Source organism: Lagopus leucura, unplaced genomic scaffold, assembly GCF_019238085.1.
Source record: "Lagopus leucura isolate 7727_CA_CO unplaced genomic scaffold, USGS_WTPT01 Super-Scaffold_100157, whole genome shotgun sequence".
Taxonomy (NCBI): domain Eukaryota; kingdom Metazoa; phylum Chordata; class Aves; order Galliformes; family Phasianidae; genus Lagopus; species Lagopus leucura.
The window spans coordinates 36,612,219-36,634,482 of record NW_024962334.1 but is presented as its reverse complement, the minus strand read 5'-3'; the positions used below and the strand labels follow the sequence as shown (position 1 = coordinate 36,634,482).

Below are 22,264 nucleotides of genomic sequence, written 5' to 3'. Positions count from 1 at the left end.
GGTGAACAAGCAAGAAAAAATACTACAACAAACCACATTGCTCAGCCTGAGACACTGAGCAAAATCATCTTGACAGTGTTTAACCAAGAGGCTAAGCTTATTCCTTAAAGCAGCCAAAGCTGTTCATTACAGCAAGTTCCCTGGAATTACTCTTCTGAAGTAGTTATTAGGAGCCCTAAGCAGGCTGACGCTGGAAATTTCTCCAACGCACACACAATTTCAAAGGACAAAACTAACAGGCAAAGAAAGCTACTACCGAAACCCAGCCAGGATGCCTCCCAACCCAAAGACCTGTTCTGCCCTCCTTCCAGCAGCTACCTCTTCCACAGCACACACAGCTTAGGTGGCCACAGCCCCAGTCCTCAGCTGTTTCATTTCAGAAGCACTGAGCTGGGCTGGAGCCTGTTCATCAGAGCTCATAGCTGGGCCGCCAGCTGCAGGGCCAAGGGCTCTGTTCAGTCGCTGCCATGCTAGGTGCTGACACCACAGCCAGGCCCAGGCCTGCTCACCCCAGGTGGCCTCAGCCCTCCGCTCTGCCCAAAACAAAGCAGCTCATCTGCCAGCCTACAGAGAAAGGGCTTCAAATCCAAAAACGGGGTGCGGAGCAAAGCAAAGCAGATTTGTTTTCAAGCATGATAAGGATTTTTTTTTTTTTTAAGTGCTTACTCACTGAGAGAAAGAAAAGTAAATAGTGAGATACGTGGAAGAAACTGAAGGCAGCTGAAGATTTAGCACAGAAGAAAGTTTCAAGCCTAGCTTAAAAAGTAAGAAGCATACTAATATATTCAGAATTGGCCTTACTAGACTGAATTGAGAAAAAAAAAATCTTCCTTAATGCTGTTCTTAAGCTCTAAAATTAAAAAGGCCAAGTTACATCCTAGCTCAGAAATTTTTAAGAAACAATGAACAACTTCCCTTAGAAGTCAATTTTTAAGAAGTAAACAAAAAAGCCCCAAGGAAGCACACATGTAAATTGGAAAATACTGGTTAAGTGTCAGATTAGAAAAAGCTCACCCCCACAGGTGTGGTTTGTGCTTTTTCTTCCCCCGTGCAGAAACACTGCGCTGTTCCGGACTGCCTGTGAATGTGCAAGGTAAATCTAGACAAGCTGAAAACCCACAAGTTGGAGAGAAATTTCCCACAAGCCCTGTGTGAAAGACTGCCTTCTTATATGAGTCTTTCAATAGTGCTTTTCTTCTGAAACAAAGTGCATGAGGTACAGCGGACAAACTGTAAAGGTAACTGCGCCTTTTGTCATCTGGCTCCTCCACCCACTCAGGGCACAATAGCTCGTTTACCAATTCGGATTACACTAGCTCCATGCAGAAACAATCCTTTTTTGTGAAGACAATTTACCACAGGAGTAAAATCTACAAATACTGTGGAAAAGGTCCGTAACAAGAGTTTGGTAGAACTTCACAATTCCTCCCTTTGAGACAAAGGCTTCCCCCACTCTGAATGTGTGATAAAAGACTTAGTTACTCCCTTCTTGAGTATGACTAACAACTTGCAAGAAGCAAAAATATGTACATACAGTAAACTATTAAGCTATTCATCTCTTAAAATACAAAGATCATTTACATTGAAGCAGAAGTGGTTGCAGTATAAAAATCCATGTTATCTCCCCTCCCCATCTCCACCGAGGAGAACAAAGCGCTGTGCGATGCAGATCTGTGTCTGCACGTGTTATCCAAGAGGAGCTGTACATGTTTGTTTACATCAGCCAATAGGTGCAGCAGCCACAGAATAGCAGTGCTCAGAACAAATAGTGGATCACACGGATCAACCAGCAGCCTGCCCAGTCAGCCGTACATTAATGCAAGTAAATCACAGGAGACCAGCCGGGCTGTTGGGAAAGTCTGGAAGAAAAGATGGATAGCCTACCTACACTCTACTTGCACTTTCACCTCAGAGAAAATAGTTACTCCATCCCCCACAAGCCACTATAATAGAATAAAGATAAACGCAGGGATTACGCCAAGTTGACCCCAGGCTTTGTTCTTCCCCTCCAAGCACATTCAGTGAAAAGGTCTAAACACACATCTGATTTGACAAGCATTCAGATTCACAAAGAATGTGGGGAAAGTGAAATCATACTTGGGGCCTTCACGGGTCCCTATGTCAAAGGTCATTTAGCAGTATTTCAGCTGCTGCTTGCTAAGGTTTAAAATGAACTAGTTTAAACCCCCACTGCAACAGACGCTGACATACAGTTTGTGCCAGCCAAGAATATTTCATAGCATGTTTAGCAAAGCTTAGTTTACAGATGATATGGTTTCTTACCAAAGATTTAAAGATCACAACAGGCACCACCTCATCTCCACAATATTCTCCAGAAGAGACGAGTGGTTTTCATTTTTAGCCAGATTCCTGTTGTCAGATCATGTAATTAATCTGCAGAATATTGAATTATCATTATTATTAGAAAGAAGGTCTGAACAAAGCACTTACAAGGTTTCCCCTTTACAAAAAGCTCTGGCTTTCTGTCATTGTGCTGTTGTTTTTTCAACCTAATTAGAAATTGATCAGCTGATTCAAATATTTTAAAGAGTCACATTTACATTACTTAACCAGAGAGAACAAGAAGTTCTAATTTATAACTTCTCATTGATTTTCTCAGTTTAATCAAGTATCAGAGTCTTTGAGCATTCATTATGGATATTTAAAGATATAAGTTAGAAAGTAAGCTTCAACAGTAGCAAGCTGGACAGCTTCAGGGCTAACAGGAATGGGGCAGTGGCAACTGAAAACCTGCTGAGAAACAACAGTGCAGGAAAACAAATGTATTCTTTCAAAGCTTTTGTGAAGCATGCTCTAGGCTCTGAGCTGTTGATTGAGAAAGCTGCAAGACTCACTCCAAAACACGTCACAGCAGAGCAAACAGATTATTTGTACTACACATGAAGAGTTCTGCTACCTAAGAAACAGTTTCTGAGGCAGCGCTTTCTTTAAAAAAATAAATGCCTTTTTGCATTACACATAACAGTCTGCCCATGGCAACGCACAGTATCATGAGATTTCTTTACCTGAGATAATGTCAAACCTCTCTAACACAGAAGGTGTTTCACATAAGGAAGCTGGTTTGCCATAGTTGGCAAACAGACGGTTTCTGACTTCGTTAGCAACCCAAAATTCCCTAGATTTGAATGATGCCAGATGTTGAAGGGCAATGTCCCCTACTACTACCCTTAGCCCCATGCTGAGGCATGAAGTGCATCTGCCAAAAGGAAGGCTCTGAATCTTGAGGTTTCCAAAGGCACAGGATTTGGTAGCACCTCACACAGAACCCACAGCCAGCTGCCTCTCAAGGAAATGGCAGGACAGCAAGTGTTTAGCAGGATGTGCTCCATTAGCTGAGATGAACGTTGCATTACATTCCTTTAGCTCATACACTCAAGCATCAATTTCAATAATCTTTGGGCAGAAGACATAACCTTCCTCTTTTTGCCAAATGAGGAAAAGCAAACTCAAGGAAGCATAAAGCTTGCATTCTCTTTTTACTAAGGAAATAGATCCTCATGAACATCTAGACATCCAATAAGACTTCATCTACACCCTTTTCCATGAATAGGAAGCCGATTTAAATAGAAATTTATGAAATCTTAAAATGGATTATTTTGTTCCAGGGCTCTCACACCTAAATGGAAACCTGTGTGTAACGGGCTTTCCACCAGCATCACACTTGCTGAAAAAACAGAGAAAGACAATAAAAATAGAAGGACACACTTCTAAAAAGCCTGAAACAGGAGACTAATAAAACCTGGTCCTTACTTACATGATGCTACTGGGATGACAACACAGACATCATAAGGCAAGACAGGCCTCATATCTCCCCAAATCCCTTCCGTCCCCCCGGTGAGAACAAAGCACGTGGCTTTTCTAATGACTGCCAGATCAAGTTCGGGACATTATGAAAACCCCTCCTATTCTATCATGCTGTGCAAGTGAACAGATTCATCTTGTTGATGTAGTGGCTGACTAGTATTAAATATTCTGAGTTCTGCAGGAGAGTATGAAGGCTGCAAGATGGTTTAAGAATCAGGGAGGTACAGAGAAGTAAGATTTAATGCAAAATAGCATCACAAATATTGATTAGACATCACAAATAGCATCTGAGGCAGGAATATCAAGATGTTTTGTCTGTGTGGTTTTCCAGACTAACCTTATGAGTAGAAAGAAATCTAAGGGTAAGCAATGAATGAATTTAAAAAATTCTGGAGGTGACAAGTGTCTTCTGAAACAGTCTGACACTCCTTGTTTTGATGCAGTACAAACGGGTCTGCTCTTGATTACATTTCAGTCTTTGCAAGTTAAATAAAGGGTTCCTGGCTACAATGTACCAAGTATTGAAGCATGCTGCAGAATTCACATAAGTCTTGCAGACTACATGAATTGTTTCAAGAAATCTAAACCACCTATTACTACAGCAGATAGATCATAAGCTTTATTTAAGCTCAAAAGCTTTGTTCCCTTGTTTTCTGTTGTGTTCCATCCCCTCCCCCCCACTTTTTTCCTGAAATAGCCTTGAGAGAGAAGCAGAGGGGGAAAAAAAAAAAAAAGGGATCAAAATGTACTGTAGCTCTGTGTATCTTAAAGCTCTCTTCCAGTCCAGCATGAAAAAAGATTTTAAGGATAGGTTAGTTTGTATACAGAAAAGTTCCCTTCACAGCATTTCCATAATTCATGGACTTTTTGCATAGCTGCAACTGATAAGTATTTTGCTCCCACAGACATTAAGGAGACCCATAATAAGCTGCTAGAACAACCATTTGTGATACCTTTAGATCTCAGACAGACCTCCACGACACATGTGCAAGAACACAAACTACATGTTTTTAGGGCAACAACTGTAGGTGATGTGGATTTGGATTTCCTCTACTGCCTAAAATGACGCAAACAAATGCTCAGAAAGTGAACCAAGCCTGGAGGCTCACATTTCTGACTGCATCTGGCAGCAGCCACCTCAGCGTCAGAGCAGACTGTCTCCTGGCAAACCCCAGGATGGCCTCATTAGCAGGAAGCATCTTCCTGGCAAAACAGCACACTATGACTTAAGTTACCAGAACTCGTGGCTGATGGATAGAGAGCACTAGATAATTAATTTATTTGAGTTCTTGGTCACCTGGATAAAACAGCACGAGACATCAAAACCACACGTAGCAGTCTTTAGCTTCTCATAAGAACCATTGCTATAGGATAAAAATGTGAAAGCTTCATGTTTATCTGGATCACATTCAAGAAAATCATCTTTCTACACACAGAACAGAAATCCCACCAAATTGGAGCTACTGGGACTCACACAGGCCCTAAGACAAACAGAAGAAGCAGAAACAAAGAATATCAGTTAGATGATAAAAACAACCAGCAACAAATCAGTATCTCAACCAAAGCAGAAGACCTTTCAGGAATAAAAGAGATACAGATTCTCAATCTATGAGTCTGAAGAGAAGGGGGCACTTCAGTTTAAATAAGCTAGATGCAAGATACATCCTGGGGTGTTGCACGAGCCTCACAGTGTTGAAATAGGTTGTATGCTTACATTCAAACCTCTAGCTTCACTGAAGACAAAAGGGATCCGATTTCCCAAAAATGCAATTTTGAATAGAAGTTTTAGAGCCAAAAAAATGTCTGGAATGAACATTTAATGAAAAGGTAGAAGAGTAACTCGTATCTTAATCAGATCTGGGACCTGTGGACTAGTGTTCAGAAGCAGATGACCCATTCAAGAAGTGCCATTGCACTCCACCCAGTGTTAGTGACAGCTTTACCTCTGTATTTACTACATGTCTGTTCTAAACCTACAAACACAGACACCAGTGATGCTCCTCACTCTTTTGTAGAGGTACCAAAGACAAAACATTAACGCATCTATTTCACAGCATAAAGACTTGAGTAATTGGATCACAAGGAAATTTTAAGTAGTGCATCTGAATACTGACACTGGAAGTAACAATAAGCAGGCTGGAATTTCAGTCATTCCCAGACCAGTGGAGCTCAACAAAGAACAAGCCCACTAGGAAATAAGCGTTTTCCTCCTTGTGTAAGAACTAGCTCCCAAGATCTCATTACTATATAGCAAAAAAGATTTAAAAAAAAAAAAAATCACTATTTTACAAGGGTTGCTCCAAAAGTAATGCCCCCAATTTTATTATGTTGGCCCACAACATCAGTCAGGTGTTGGTGGTATGGTAGTAGAGGTTGGACCTTCCCACCAATATTCTGTTCCATGTTGTTACTGTGTGACAGATGCCAGCAGAGGGATAGTCTGACAAAATGACATCAGACCTGGAAGTGCATATGAAGCAGAAGTGTGAAACTGAATTCCTCTGAGGAGAAAATAACACTCCTTGGCATTAATCAAAGCTCAGTGAACACTGGTGGAGACCAACCAGCAGACATGAGCAAGGCAAGGCGCTTGGTGGTACATTTCAGCAGCAGCAACCTCCACTGGTGCAGTTTTTTTTGTTTGTTTTGCTTTTAAATACAAGCACTGCATGCAAGACTGCACAACATGCAGTCTTTTTCCTCCCCACTGCTGGCAAAAAAAAAAAGTTAAAAAAAAAATGCACAACTAATAGTGATATCTGTCTTCACAGAATGGCCAAGGTTGGAAGGGACCTCAAGGATCATAAATCTCCAACCCCCTGCCGCATGCATATGTTGTAAGATAGCATTCTGTGGCTGAAAATTTGCTCTGTCTAACAACGTTAATTTGCTCTTTGTGTCTGTTGTCATTCCCATAGAAATAAATAAGAGGCATTATTTTTGGAGCAACCTAAACAGCTTTTATCAGAGGAGTACAGAACACCTAAAACCTAGGAAAAATTGATCTACATCAGCCATAGTCCACATTCAACTCCAAATGACACCTGCCAGGACAGCTACCTACAAAGAACACATACAACAGTTCAACCAGCCAGGACATTTGCCTCAGCAAATTTGCCAACAGCACATAATCATAAAACCTGAGTTTCTATGTGTTAACAGCAGTACTTTAGTCAGTAGGAAAGGCAAGGGTTGGCCACTGGGATTTCACATACAGAAGTGGAATGCAAAATAGCAAGGTATGAAAGTCTGTAACAGTAAGAATACTTTTAATGGGGGGGAAAAAAAAAAAAGAAAACACTCAGAACAAAACTGACATGAAGAAATATGTGGTGTGTGCTAGGACTTTATTCTAGCACTGCTTTTTGAAAAACTTGATTAGTGCAGGTGAGGTTGTACAAGTGCTTATTGCCAACTAGCAGGTACAGACCCAGCTAAGTCTCTCAAACACTCCTCACTGCAGTGAACATCTGAAAGGGACATTTGGCAGTGATCCACAGCTTGGCCAGACAGCCTGACACACCGTATCACTTACTGCACATTAAGGGCACAACACTAAGGAACAAGATGACAAGTGTTCCCCCCACCCTATGTAAAGCCCATCACAAAACTTTTGAAATGCCTTGAATAATTTAGCATGAAGAGGTTTATTAAACAGATCCTTCCATACACATCAGTTTTCATAGACAGTACTTTAACCAATTAGTCTACTGTTGCAGCCTAAATACTAGGGAACTGGGGTGAAACTATCTACCGAAGGAGTAACTTCTTTTTCTATAACCTAAATACCTTTTGGACAACAAGAACCATATTTCCTACTTCTCCATGTGACTAAGTTCAGCTTTCAACTGCTTTACTGTTGTCTCCAGTATTCTGTAACTTTCCCAAATCTGTCCTGAAAAGCTGACACAGCTCAGTGTCACAGCTGTGTCAGACCAGATCAGCCCAAGGCAGCAATACCTTTCCCAGTTGGACATACGATTTTGAAAGACAAAAACAGTTCTAGAGTTTCCATTCATATTCATTAACGCATGTGGGAAGTTGCATTTATGCACAGTACTGCTTTCAGTAACGCCAACTAAATCACAGATGCCGGAGGATTTACAAGATACATAGTTATCTCAGTCCCCTGTAACAGAGACCACTCCTGTATCGTAACTGAAAAGCCAGTATCACCACCAGCAACCGCTTCTCAGTGCACAGGGGACAAGAACTTCACAGCCCCCTGCCCGCCACAGCAGTCGCAAGGACACGCAGAGTAGAAACCCTGCAGATCTCCTCTGAATAAACTGGCCTGGAATTTATTGTAGCTGTCTCCATCTACAGACTATCCAATGTTAGAGATAGATAACTAAGCTTTTGTTTCAACACCAGCTTCCTTCATAAGCAGCTAGAGCACACAGTGCTACAAAAAGCACACATGATCATAGAAATGATTTTGAATTGTGAAATAAAAAAGTATTTTATGCAAACTAATGCTGCTGTGGAATAATCACTTTTAAATTTACCCTAAGTTTGTGAAGTTTTTCCAAAGGACACAGTCTGCCGAATATACATCCAAAACAGTTGCAGGGAGACTGGGCAGAAGCTGGCAGAACACAGAAAGTAACACAAAGTAACTAGTATTAAATGGGAACACAAATTATAACTTGCTCATTTGTTGCTAGAAGTATGTATTTCCAGGTTGCGTGCACAGTGACATGCTGAAAAGAGGCCAACAAGCAAGACAGACTGAAAAAAAAAAAAAAGTCAGAGAGGTCTTAAAAACTTCAGAATTTCAGGACAAGTTTTTCCTGTTTTAACAGTTGTTCTATGTTCCACATGCTGAATTATTTTTGTTAGTTTGCCAGTTAGTTTGGCAGTTCGCATTCCCATGAATTTGTCCTTTTATTCAAAGCAGAGAATCTTCCTTAATTGCTCAGAAGGGGAAAAAAAAAAAAAAAAAAATGTTCCGCCTTTTTTTTTTTTTTTTTTTTTTTTTTTTTTAAACGTAGAGCACCTTTTAGAGCTTGCACATCATAGCATCCAGAAAGTCTTCTAGAAAATTGTATTTGGAAGTTAGGAGGCCAACAGCAGCCACTACAGCTTACGCATACAGTAAACTGTAGAAAAGACATCATTTACTTCAACAGCAGATTCTCAGAGCAGGTAAGTGTAGCTGTCAAAACCCTGATAGGATTCCTACCTATTTTTCATGCTACTGTGCTCCTGCACACAGACTTGTGCCTCTGCTCTCTCCAACTCTCTACAGTTTTATTGCTTACATCCTCCTCCAACATCTGGATTCCCTCTGTCTCAGCCAGCCCAGTTTCCTTCAAATCTGTATTAGCACATCTTCCAGAAGACTTAAACTTAACACACTTCTGCAGGGCAGATTAGATAATCTGTAACTAATCAAAACACTAAAAGCAAAGATTAACAAGAAAGGAGAAGGAAGACACCTGCACAGTGAAAATGAAACTGAACTGTCACGCTGCTACAGCCAGCCTTCCCCCACGTGTACGCACCACGCAGTACATCGTCTACTTGCTCATCAGTATTTTCCTGCTGGAAGGATCTTCAGCACCAGTCTGTAAAACACCTAGGAATACTTTTGACAGCTGGAAAAAATTAAGTTTATTTTACACCCGTTAACATGATCATAAACCAAAGGCTATTCTCTCTCCATCTCCCCAGTACAGATATCCTCCATGGCAGCCTTGTCATTTTTTTGCTTTCTAATAGACTCATTTTATTGTACGCAAGCAGCCCCAGGCATTCTGTGCAGCCTATTACTCTTTGCTGCCCGCATTCAGATGGCTAATCTGCTATCAGCCAGGAGCTTGACAGACAAAAGGAAGGGCAGGAAAACAGCACACACAGCTGCGCACGCGCACTTCAGCTGCAAAATACTTCGACGGCAGACTCCAGGACCAACAGAACAGACACTGGACTGCTGCTGTGGTTGGATGAAGATGCACGAGTTCTTTACAGACAGATGGACTGGGGAAACAGCAAAAACAGTTGAAGAAGTCTCTTAAGAGGCATCAAGGCCCAAACATGGAAGTGCATCTTAACTTGAAAAGTCACAAATATCTTTATTCCAAGGATTTGCTTTACAGCAACTTCAGCATGCTTACAAATACCGGTTATAATTAGGAAGATTAAAGAAGTGCTATATATAAGCAATAGTAAACGACTAGAACAAGAAATTTGACAAGTCTTCGATTTTACCACTTCTGTTTTCTTACCTGCTTGAAAAATAACTCAACTTATTTAAAATAATGGTAAATCTCCCTGCATCCAAACTTCTACATGCACAAGCACATAATTTCACTACCTTTGTTTTTGCATACCAAACAGCTGTTTGGCTTTTTTTGTTGTTGTTTTTGGTTTTTTTTTTTTTCCTTTTAAAGTAAAGGAGAAGACTTGCCATTTCATACCAAGATGAAGCAAACACTCATATCTGATAGCGTTCTTAAGAGCCCCGCTCTCTTCTCCTTTATGAAGGGATGCATCCCAGCAGAATCAAAGGTAGCATTCATTGGTAAAAGGAATACTGGAATATTTCTGGAGCATCAGCTCTACAGATGACAGTTTGTATCAAACCTTGTAAGAATTGTCAGGATCATAAAGATCTCAACATGCAACAGAGGTTTGCTCAACTAGCTTTACTCATATGCTTTATGATTTGAAAGCTAAAGTTCTCATGCTTATGTGAACTAGCTTAGCTCACAGAGTCTGCTGCTAACCTTAGTTGGTTACAAACTCAGGTATCAATCTGGTTCATTCTTCCCAGCTATGCAGACTGATGTCTGAACGTATGCTTTATCACGTGGTGAAACATGGAGAACTATGGCACGTTACACTGCATTTTGTCAGGGAACAATCCTTCTTTCCCATGCTACAACTACCAATTCATGTTGCTTCTTGTTTCTATTTAATTTTTTCCACCTTGGGCTCCTAGAATGTTGACTACAATATATTAACTGATTCCAGCTTAACTCTAGTATTAGTTAGAAACATATTGGAAGTTTTAGTAATATAGTATGTCAGTGAACTTTAAAATCTGCAAGAAGCACAAGATAAGACTTATCACAAAAAAGCATAAGTTGTCAGAACAGTCTTTTCCACTGATTAGTCTCCGTGCTTTATAGTATCATTGCTGAATTTACCTTGTGTTACTCCAGGGAGCATTCAAGCCAGGCTAATAGATTAAGGTATTGGATATAATGTACATATGAATGTAAAAAGCAATTCCTATTGCAAACAAATTCACTCTCAGCACTCAGAACAGCTAGAATGTATCAAAACGTTGATAATACAAGTGACCCAAAGTGCTCCTATCTAAAGGATAGGTCTGTCAGAATGGAGTTTCCTTGTTGCCTTTGAGTCAAAGAAGCTCTGAACCCCTGCACTGGGCAAGCCCCAGGGAATGGAACTTCCTTACTACTGCAGCACCTTCATCCCTGGTGGTATGCTGCAATCTTATCTTTCTCTCCCACATGTACAAGGTAAGAATAATAAAAAAATATATTGTATTTGCATATGTAATTATGGTCTAGTTCCACAGTGAGCTAAAAATTACTGGAAGTTGAGAGCAGATATGCCTGATGACCACACCTTAGCTTTCAAATGAAAATGCCTTGCAAGGAAGGGGAAGGGACAGCAGCAGGGAAGGAAGCCAGTCATTACAACGCCAAATCTGCTTCAAAGTCCTTGCTCACCACCTCATGCCCTTGAGGAGCTAACAGTACCTAGGTCCATCCTGAAAACAATACTCTAAGAACAAACCCGCTAGTACACAACTTGCATTCCCAACAGTTACTTGGTAAATACTAGAAACAAAGCAAAGACATGCAAAATAGGAGAGTAGACATGGTACAGATTCTGAATCTTATCTCCTTTTCCAGCCTAGAACTTGACTGGACTGACACTATATGTCATTCGGGATCTTAAGCAAAATAAGATGGAACAGGATGTTGGAAGAAGAAAAATTCAATGTATGCCTGAAAGGACAAGGCAAAAATCTTCAAAACACTGAGAAAAAAAAAAACTGGTCAAATACACGTGCAGGTATGAAAAAAAAGACACCTCATCTCCCTCATGTTTTCAGACATTTTTCCTCTTAACGTTACATACTGGCAGTGAGGGGAGTTGTTAGAAACAAACAAGAATACTCAATTTTTAGGTTAAAGACATCAGTTTAGGAAATAGCAGCGTAAGCCCTGTAATTAAGGTATTATTTGCTGTTCTTTAGCTCACACTTTTTCAGACAGAATAGATTTCCCCAAGCCTTTTCCAATCATGCCACATTTGTGATGTTTTGTAATTTCATTTTGCTTTCTCCCATAGATGCTCTGCAGACAGATGTCTCTACAAAACAGAAAATTGCCTTCAGTATCTGTCAGTTGTCTGTCAGAATATGAACGTTGGCTGAAATAATGAAAATGTTTCATATCACAGTAACTGAAGGTACTATCTAGCATCACTGACCCAAGTAGTATTTGATCCTAATAAGGCCAGGCAGACTGGTTTGTAAGTAAAAATCCCCAACTACATCAGATTCTTAACCCCTTTATTTCAAGTTTTGCCCATGGACGTCTCTCAGGAGCATGACGCAGAGCCAGCGTTAGAATGCATTTGCCTCTGGCACTCTTGATGGCTCCTCCAGTGTAGCTCCTATACTGGACTCAAGAAAAGAGAAAGAAGCCACAAAGGCCCATGGGAAGAGAGGATATCTGCATCAAATCCAGAACAAATTTAAAATATGTACTTAAGAGGCAGTTTGAGTTGTTTCTCTTTCTCCTGATACACTTTACACCATTCTCTCATGACAAAATCATGAGCTCCTTAGTGCTTAAAGTAGTTTCATGAGTATTTCTACTCAAGGACTGACATTTGCATCTGGACACCCTAACTGGATAGGATGGAACGTAATCTCAGCACAGAACAGAATTTTTTAATTTTTTTTTTTTTCCCCATTCTTTCATGACTGAGACTCTGAACAGATCCAGAAGAATCATTCATTACAGGTGCTCATCTGCTCTACATAATTATCCTATTTTTAGAGAAATGGTGACAACAAGCCCAAGGAACAAGGGAGATACTACCAAACAGCAAGCATTTGTAATGAAAATAAGGGATGCCAGTTTTCAGGTTTTTCACCTCCGGGTGACAGCAGTTGTTAACCAGACTGCTTTGCAACAACAGGAGTAAAGTCCTCACATTAAGAAACTGTGGCAGCTGGGAATGACAGCTGAAAAAGAGCAAGCTGAAGCAGGCTGCTTTCAAATAGCATTGACATCCCAAAGACAAGAAAGCATATTTTTAGTTAATTTCTGTTGCTCTTTAAAAAAAAAAAAAAACAAAGTAAAAAGATAATGTTACGTTTCGGTAATGGTATCATAAACTAGCTCAACAAGAGATAAAGTTTATTTAAAAAAAAAAAACAAACAAACAAAAAACAAAAAAAACCCAACTCTGTTACGGTTTCCTCAGGGGACAAACTTGCAAGCGTAAAGGACCCTGGTTAACATGTTTAGCACTAACCAACTGAAACATTTGAATCACTGCCCAGCTGCTCCATATGTAAAGATCCAACGTTAACAGGTTTCTTCTTTCTGCTCTACCACCTACCCTCCCAGGATGTGAAAGGAAGCTGTCATGCAAGACATTTGCACAAGAAATCGGATGTACAGGCACAGTTACTGAGAAGACTTCGTACATTTATTTTTACTACCTGAAAGGCATTTACACGGTGGTGACGAAGACACCATCATTTCTCGATAATACTGAAACAGATTTGTAAAGCCATGCTGTGTTTCACTGTGGTCAGTATTTTACAAGCCTTACTCTTGAGTGTGCTTGTATTCTCCTGAACTGTCAACACAGGACTTTTTCTGATCTACACAAAAAAAGAGCCAAATAAATTATTAAGTAATAATTTATTACTCCTCAGAAGAGAAGAGCTTAAAATAAGCCCACTCTGTCTTCACAAAAGGAAGGCAAGCAAAGATTAAAAGCTATAGCTGAATAGTTTAAATATCAACTTGTTACTCTTTACAATAACTTAAAAATAAGGCACCAGACAGACAGAAAAGCAAACCAAGATCCATAAGAAATATTTGTTCCTTTGATAGTCAGCACAAGAAATTGACTATATCACAGGCAACAGCTTAGAGAGATTAAAAAAAAAAAAAAAAAAAAAAAAAGAAAGGAAAGGAAATAAACACCACACTTGTTAATCTAACACTGGAGCAGAAAGCATAAAAAACAAACATGTAAGTACCCCAACATGAATCTGCCAATAACTCCAGTGTTTCAGTGCATAGTCTGGTCGGTTGATGTCAAAGCTGTTTTGCATTGTGATTCCCTGCTTCAGCCAGCCAGTACCCAGACCCACATTCATGTCTCCCTGAAAGGCCACCATGGTGTCAGACACGAGGCACCAGACCTTAAAGTACAAATTAGACTACACCCCTCCCTGCTCCACCACCCCTCCTTACCACACAGCACGTTCTGGTAAGACTGCAGCCCACCCAATTGCTTCCCCCACAAGCTCCTTGGGCAGGAAGCAAGCCCTACACAAGCCTCTCTCAATGCTCCTCTGCTCGGTGGCAGCAATCCCTGCAACCACCTGCTGCAGTGGGAAACTCAGACTTGGCATGGGTTTGGTCTAGCAAATAGGCTTCTAAAGTCTGACATTTAGGTGCCTTGGAGGGAAACTTATTTTAAGGAGAAACTATGCTTTTTAAAAAAAAAAAAAAAAAAACAAAAAAAAAAACAACAAAACATTTAAAAGATGTTAGAAATAACAGTCATATGCGGAGACTGTTAGTCATCTCTGTTTTGCCCCAACAAAACCAGAATCTGGACAAGTTGTCAGCCCAGATGTTAACCTTCCAGAAAGCAGCCTTCTGAACACCCCACACATCAGAGTAGGGATTCTGATTTTAACAGCATAGGTCTTAAGTTAACTTCCCCTGTTTAGTTCTACATTTGTCCACTTGCACATCCTTGAACTCAAATTAAGAATACAAAAAAAAAAAAGCAGCCAAAACATTCAAAATAAGAATTCTAATTCTCCAGCACATCACTAGTGATGTTTTGTAAGCTATGTTGATATCTCATAATATCGCTTTACAATAACTATAGAGAGTATTGCACATTGTCTCTTGTTCATATAAAGTACAAGCATTTCAGCAGAATAAATATAAAAAAAGTTTAAATACTTAAAGTAATAACTGCTAAATGGTAAGTCTCTAGATCAAGCCACATGCAAGTGTAGCCCCAAGGATTACAAATGGACAAGATGCAGTCTTGCCATAGACTTCCTGTGTGACCTTGGGTAAGTCACTTGAGACTTTCATTCTTAAAAAGAACAGCCCCTCTTGTAGCTGCCAAAATGAAGCACCAATGTTTTTGAGACCATAGCTGCAAGCCAGATCCTGCTGCTCTGCCATAACTGGGAAGATCCTTTTCAAAAACATAAGTAGGAACATAGCTTCAGGAATTTGGCTGTCCTCTTTGATATCAAGCACTTAATGTTCATCCAGAACCGATGTGGCAAATTGGTACAAAAGTCTACATAAAGCAAGAATTTGGTTTAGATTACACACAAGTACAAAACAGGAGGTTAAAAACCATCACAGGTAGAATCTCTCAGACACCCACAGATGCAGCATGCAGTGCTAAGTATTGGCTTCACAGTCAAAGCATACCACACACTCATCCACTTGCAACATCAATCTGCTAGATTTTTAGAAGTGACTATAAACAGCTGAGTTAAAGACAGCAAATTCACATTTTTGGTAAATAACGGTTTAGTTTAGAAGCACATCTCCTTCAGAGCCATTTAGCTACAAAGCATAGATCTAGCAGGTTTCCCTGTCCTAGAGAGCAATTGGCTCAAAAAAAAAAAAAAAAGTTATAAAAGCACAACCCAAGCTTCACAGAACCAGGCTTTACTTCTTAAACACAGTAATACAGTTCCATGCACATCAGAAATCCTTACCATTCCTCACTAGCATTTTAAACCCTACAAAAACCATGTTTCCACATGAGGAAAGGCATTACACGGGTATTTTCACTTTAGGTTACTCCTGCCTCTCTCTTCCTCTACCCTACACTGTAAAACTTCAGTAATAAGCTACAGGACTCAAACAGCCCCTTGCTTGCAGTTGGATAGGAGGCAGAGCCTACAGAACTCATCTCCCTCTGCACTGTCAGGATAAGAGCTCGGTGACACAGCCAAGGCCCAACGGCAGAGCAGCACCGTTGACAGCAACAGCCCTGTTACAGGCCCAGGGCTGAGGCCCAACCCCAGTGCAGCGCTGCTGACAGCAATGGACCCAGTACAGGCCCAGGGCCGAGGCCTAAACCCTGCGCAGGGCTGCTGACAGCAATGGCTGGTCACAGGCCCAGGGCAGGCAGCAGGAAGACTCAGCAGGAGGAGTGTCTGCTACAGGACGAGGCTTTCCAAGCATACGTTAGCTGAATTCACGAGCCAAATCCTCAGACTTAACTGAAAAACTTATCTGGATGATCTATGATTTGTAAGGCCATGCCCCAGCTGAAAATTTCATCCACTTACTGCTTTTCATTTGCTGCTTCAGCAAGATATTTACCACAGTCCCGTAAGCAAGGAAAAGTGTTTCAGACAGCTAATCACCTTAGAAAACAAACCTGTTTCAGGTAGCTGATCTTAAAACACTGCTTCACAACCATTGGAATAACAAGCACTGAGAGAAAAATGAAAAGATTACAACACTTTTAAATGCATTCCCTTATATTTCAGTAGCTAAAATTAAAACAGAACTATTATTGGTTCATATGAGAGAAGACTTCCTTTGTTTCAAAGTTAATTCAGTTGTCCATATAGATCTGTTCACTGTGCTTGGAATTTTAACTTGGGCTGCATTCCTCAACTCTCCAAACGCTAAATTAAATTAATGCTGGAGTGAGGGGGCAAGAGAAGCAAGGCACGGCAAGGAGCGCTGCATCCCCAGTGTCACAGAGACCTGACATCCAGCCAGCAGCTGTCACCTTGCAGTGAGCAGAAACACACCGTGCTTCTAGCTTATCCAAAGGCACTGAAGGGCTTCTTGCACACAGCAGCTTCATAAAGAGGAAAAAAAAAAAAAATTATGATGTGATTATATAATAGAAAGTAAGAGAAAAAATATTGAACAGTAAAGCAACCAAAAACAGCACTCTAACAAATCAGCCTACACAACATTTTATTAACTTACTGTTACCAAGAGGGAGAGAGAAAACAAACAAAAACCCTGCCTCGTGCCTTCTCCTCACATCCACCCATCAGCATACAGAATTTACTCAGTTCCACCTATCTTTCTCTTTACTGCTGAAAATGCAAATAAAGAACTGAAGGTACATTTACAGTGGTTTTAGTACAACACGAAAGGTTGATGACATCTTTTTACAGTGTCTAGTAAGGGATGCTCCAAAGGTTTTACTTTTCTCAGTAATGCTGAAGAACAAGATGTAGTATTTTTAGTTTTGCTTTTTAATAGGAATTAAGACAATCATACCATATAATAGAAATGCTGAGAAAGCAACTAATCTGATCCTGCAAGCCCATTCATAATAGAATAAAAACAAAAAAACTTTTGCTGATGTTGAATTTATGAAGTGCGCACAGTACTAGCCGAGCGTGACAGTGCAGATGACTGGCAAAATCCCATCCCTCTTTTCTCCTCCCACTTTCTCTATCCAAAAAAAGGGGAGAAGGTAGATAGGAAGAGAAACTCCCAACCAGCACTACGTTCCTGCTTTATCAGAAGGTTGCTGTTATCTTAACACTTCACTAACTGCTTCAGTGCAGCAGATGTTTCCATGTAGTGCTCAGAAATAAGGACAGTGACGCAAAATAGTTTTCCTCAGGTTTGAGAGCTGCCAGATCTTGTTGCTTTAAGGCTTTAATGGTAGCACCAATCAGACAGCTCTTCTGCTCTGATCTGCTGTAGTGGTCAATAAAGAAGGTAGTACAGGGACCAGCTCTACCATTCAGGTCAGACTGTCTTTCAGTAGCAGTTAATGCATCAGGATGGCAGCCATAAGTTCTGGCTCTCAAACGCAGAGACAAAAAGAAACAAAAGTTTACATTTTGAGAATAGCTAGGTTATGTTCGTTAACAGATAAGCAGAAGGAAAATTTAAAGTACACTAATGATGCCATAGCCCAGTGTTGTTAATTGGCATATCGGATATAAAGCATGCCTTCCCTCTAATAAGCATCCCACTTGGCGCAAAAGGAAGAAAAAAAGGTGACTGGAACAGCACAGCATCGATTTAGTGCACACTATAAACAAGACTGTTTCTGAAGCATTCCCTGTACATCAAGCTTGGATTAACAGGAGATACTAATCCATAAGAGCAAAGTGCATTTAGAGATCTAGAAGAAAAAAATAAGCCTCACACCTATTTCAAAGGTTAAAGGGTTAACATTTGTCTAGCTGTTTTCTTTAGTAAACATTTGCAAGTCAAACATAAACCCACTGCTGAGAAATCTCTATTATCCAGAATCTATTATCTAACCAATCCCGATGCTTCAGTGCACAATGACTGAAGTTGGTTTTAATTCCTCAAAAAAAAAAAAGAACCAGAAACAGCCTAAAACAAGACATATTCTACACAGCAGAACTACTCGATAAAGATACAAAGGCATTTCATCATAAAAAGGGTGCAATTCTGAGGTCCGAAAGTGATGAAGATGAAAGATACCTGGAACAGCACCACGTCTCCTACACCTTTTGTTTTCTGTGAGCAATACACACTGCAGAGAAAACGTTTTGTGCTTAAACAGCCTCAAATCTGTTTTTCTAATATTAAGCACAAAGGAAAAACACTGACAGCAAGCATGGTAAATAAATCCCTCCCTGGAGAATGAGAGCAGAAGGCAGGAGGGGGCTGACATGCATGCAGGAGAAAACTAAACACCATCTTTTTTTCTACCTGCACAAGTTGCCATTTGCTGCAGCAATCAGGAATCTTTTTTCCCACTGATTTCAAAAGCTACGCTTCCAGAGAATCTCTTGAGTCATCTGTTGATACGCTTTAAGAGCACGCTGTCCGTATCAGTGGATCTCTAAGAGAAAAATCCATTTTCTTTCCTGTTCAGGTAAACATGTTTACAGCTCCTGCACAGACGCTGGGTGGTTCAGGCTCACATGTCACACACATGTCGTCAGCAGCAAGAAAAGCCCCTTTTTCTGATCAGCAACATTTTAAATAAGGTAAAGAGAGAAGCACTTTCCAAACTTACCTTTTGCAGAGCCAAATCATGAGGGAAATACAAATATTTAAACCAGTGCAAGAAATTACTAATGCGATCGTGTAAACAAAAATGTTCCTTATAAAATGCACACAGCAAAAAGAAGAGCCCCCTGCCCCGAGTTCAAAGAGACCCAAGGAGCCCGGCAGCCCCAGAGACGCCACGGCATATGGGCGCTTCACGCCCAGCGTGGTTGGGATCGCAGAGGAGGCACCAGCAGTGCCTCTGGTGCATTTCAGAGCGCGTCCGCTGCGCACGAAAACATCTCGGATCGCGGGCGAGAGCCTTCCTATCTGTGACCCTGCACAGGAAATGCCACATAAAACCCAAAATTGCCAAGGAAGGTTACAAAACCTCCTGCTGCACACCCCATTACACAGAGCCGCAACGACAACTCGACTACTTCTCTATTTTCCAGATAATAAGTACGGAGTGGGTGTTTGGAGCGTTTATTCCCCCAGCTGTGTACCTTCAACATGCATCTTAAAGTAACACACGTATCCCCCAAAAAATAAAAAAGAAAAGCCACAGCAACACTTAAGTCTGAAATGTAAATGTAATTCCTTATATAGACTGCAGCAGTGGTCACGTAGCAGAGAGTAGCGGGGCCCCCGGCCGGGCCGCTGCCACCCCGCCCGAGCCGGGCAGGTACCGCGCCGGGGGGGTAAAAGAGGCAGCAAACTTCGACGTCCTCCGTTCCCCCCCCCCGACCCGGCCCGGCTGCGGGGAGCGCGGGGCTGCGGCAGGAAGGCGGCCCCCCCCGCGGCAGCAACAGGGCCCCCCGGAAAGAGAAATGTAAATAAAGCGAGGGCAGAGGAGAAAAAAAAAAATAATAAAAAGAATTAAAAATAAAAAAAAAAAAGTGGAATTAAACGAACCAGCGTTGACCGGGGGCGAGGAGCCGCTCCGGGAGGGGAGACCGCGGGGCTCGGGCAGCTGCGATCAGCGCCGGATCCCGCCCCCGCGCCGGGGTCCCGCAGGTACCAAGTTCGGAGTTGGCGCTACCGGGGCCGGGCGCTCCCCCGGCGCTCGGCGCTCCCCGCCCGGCACGGCGCGGCGCTGCCCGGGGCCGCGGTCCCGCTGCGGGCAGGGCAGGCGAGAGGCAGCGCCTAACGGTCCCGGCCGGGCGGCACCGCTAGGCGGAGGAGGGCGCCAGGTAGCGGATATAACGGTGCGGGGCGAGCCCGCTGCCGGCGGGGAGCGGCGGGGAAATTACTTTCTACTTCTCCCCACCTCCCCCCCGCCGCGCTCCCGGCGGCCCGACCCGGCCCGCGGCCTCCGGCCCGCCCCGCCGCCCGCCGCCCCGCCGCTCACTGACCGTTGTTGCGCCTCGGGTTCGCCTGCTTCCTGCGCTTACACCTGGGGCCATCCGCCATGATCCTCTCGCTTGTGTCTAAATGCTCCAGTCACCTCCTCCCCCGCCCTCCCCCGCCCGCCCTCCCCTCCCCCCCGGACCTGGTTTACGACACTGGGTGGTTTTACTTTTACATCACCTTCCTACACCTAGTGCTCGGCCGGAACCTTGTTGCCAGGGGAGACCGGCGCTTTACGGCAGCGCGTTTGAACGGCGGCGGGGGAAAAGGCGCTGCCCCAGGTACCGGGCGCGGGGCCGGACGCGGCCCTCCGGCGTCGGGGGGCGCGGGACGGGCGGGGGGACGCCGGGGGCGAGACCGGGGGCGGACGGGGAGCCCCGCGGTCAGCGGCGCGGCACGAAGGGGAGCGACGCCGGGAGCGGCCAGGTGCCACCAGCGGAGCGGGGAGCGGTGCCGCCCGGAGCTGCGCGCAGCCCGGCGGGGCCCCGGGAAGCCGACGCGTCGTGGGCTGCGTCCTTAGCTGTGTGACCGGGGAGGCGATCCTGCCCCTGTGCTCGGCGCTGACGGACCTCACCTGCAGCACTACGTCCGGATGTGGAGTCCTAAGCACGGGAGGGATGTGGAGCTGTTGGAGCGCATCCTGAGGAGGGCCACAAAAATGACCGAAGGAATGGGGCACCTCTCCTACGAGGACGGGCTGGGAGAGCTGGGGCTGTGCAGCCTGGAGAAGAGAAGGCTGTGGGGAGAGCCGAGAGCGGCCTGTCAGTATCTGCAGGGGGCCGTAGGAAAAATGGGGAGAGACTCTAGCGGGGTCTGCTGTGACAGGACAAGGGAAATGGTTTCAAACTAAAAGGGGAGATTTATAGTGGATATTGGGAAAAAGTTTTTTTACAGTAAGGGTGATGAGGCACTGGCACAGAGTGCCAAGAGAGGTGGTGGATGCTCCGTCCCTGGAGACACTCAAGGTCAGGCTGAACGGGGCTCTGAGCACCTGGTAGAGCTGTAGGTGTTCCTGTTCACTGCAGGGCGTTGGGTCTGTTGGCCTTCAGGGGTCCTTTCCGACTTAAATAATTCCATGGTTCTATGTTTGTACTATTTATTTCTTCATGTGTTTCACATGGGCAATAAAATAATTCAGTATGTTTCAATTTGTCTCCAGGCTTTCTTATTTTATTTCTTCTTATTATTATTATTCCTATCTTGCTACATTTACAATCCCATGCTTTTGGGGAATGCTTTTATCCAAACAAATTAAATTTTATTGAAAGCATTTTTCTTAGTGGGATCCCTTTAATAAGTGTTTGGTACACTGCTAAATGTGAGACCTCAGCTCTCCTGTGCTGCATTTCTGCACCATGCCACCAATGTGTCCCCTTATCTCACGGAGGCAGCACAGCACATCTCCAGAAGAGAGCCACTCAGTGCCAGCAGCAAGCAGCAGTGCCTGCATCTAGAGCTTCCCTGGAGTTCAGCACAATCAGAAATGCCTGGATCAGAGGGGATAGTAGGGCTGAAGAGGAAAGAGTCAGGCCATGATCCAAAGGGATTTTTTTCAAAGACATCAGTTTGAATATTCACTTGAAAGCTTGCTCTTCTTTACAGGGATAAGTGATTTGTTTACTGTCTTCTCAAATTCGATGGTATTTGTTTAGTGATTTTGCATATCTGTCTCCAGCGGGTGTGAATCGGCTGTTGGCTTCACTACCTGGGAGTGCTTAAGGAAGGGTGACAAATCAAACAGTGCAGAGTCTTCCCAGGGACTAACAGAAGGTGCTTCAAAGGATTTGCCTTGGCATTAGGAGATCGGATCTCCAGATACAAGAGTAACTGAGAACCACAGCATGGGACTTGAG

At 42.8% G+C, this 22,264-nt stretch overlaps 1 protein-coding gene across 1 annotated transcript in view; it reads right to left on the bottom strand.

The window, feature by feature from the left end:
• Positions 1-20,512, bottom strand: part of ZEB1 (zinc finger E-box binding homeobox 1) — a 105,389-nt gene extending 84,877 nt beyond the window's left edge. Inside the window, exon 1 of the mRNA XM_042888808.1 lies at positions 20,417-20,512. Within this exon, the coding sequence (XP_042744742.1) occupies positions 20,417-20,474 (58 nt within the window). The 5' untranslated portion in view covers positions 20,475-20,512. The remainder of the gene's footprint in view (positions 1-20,416) is intronic.
• Between the last annotated feature and the right edge of the window lie 1,752 nt (positions 20,513-22,264).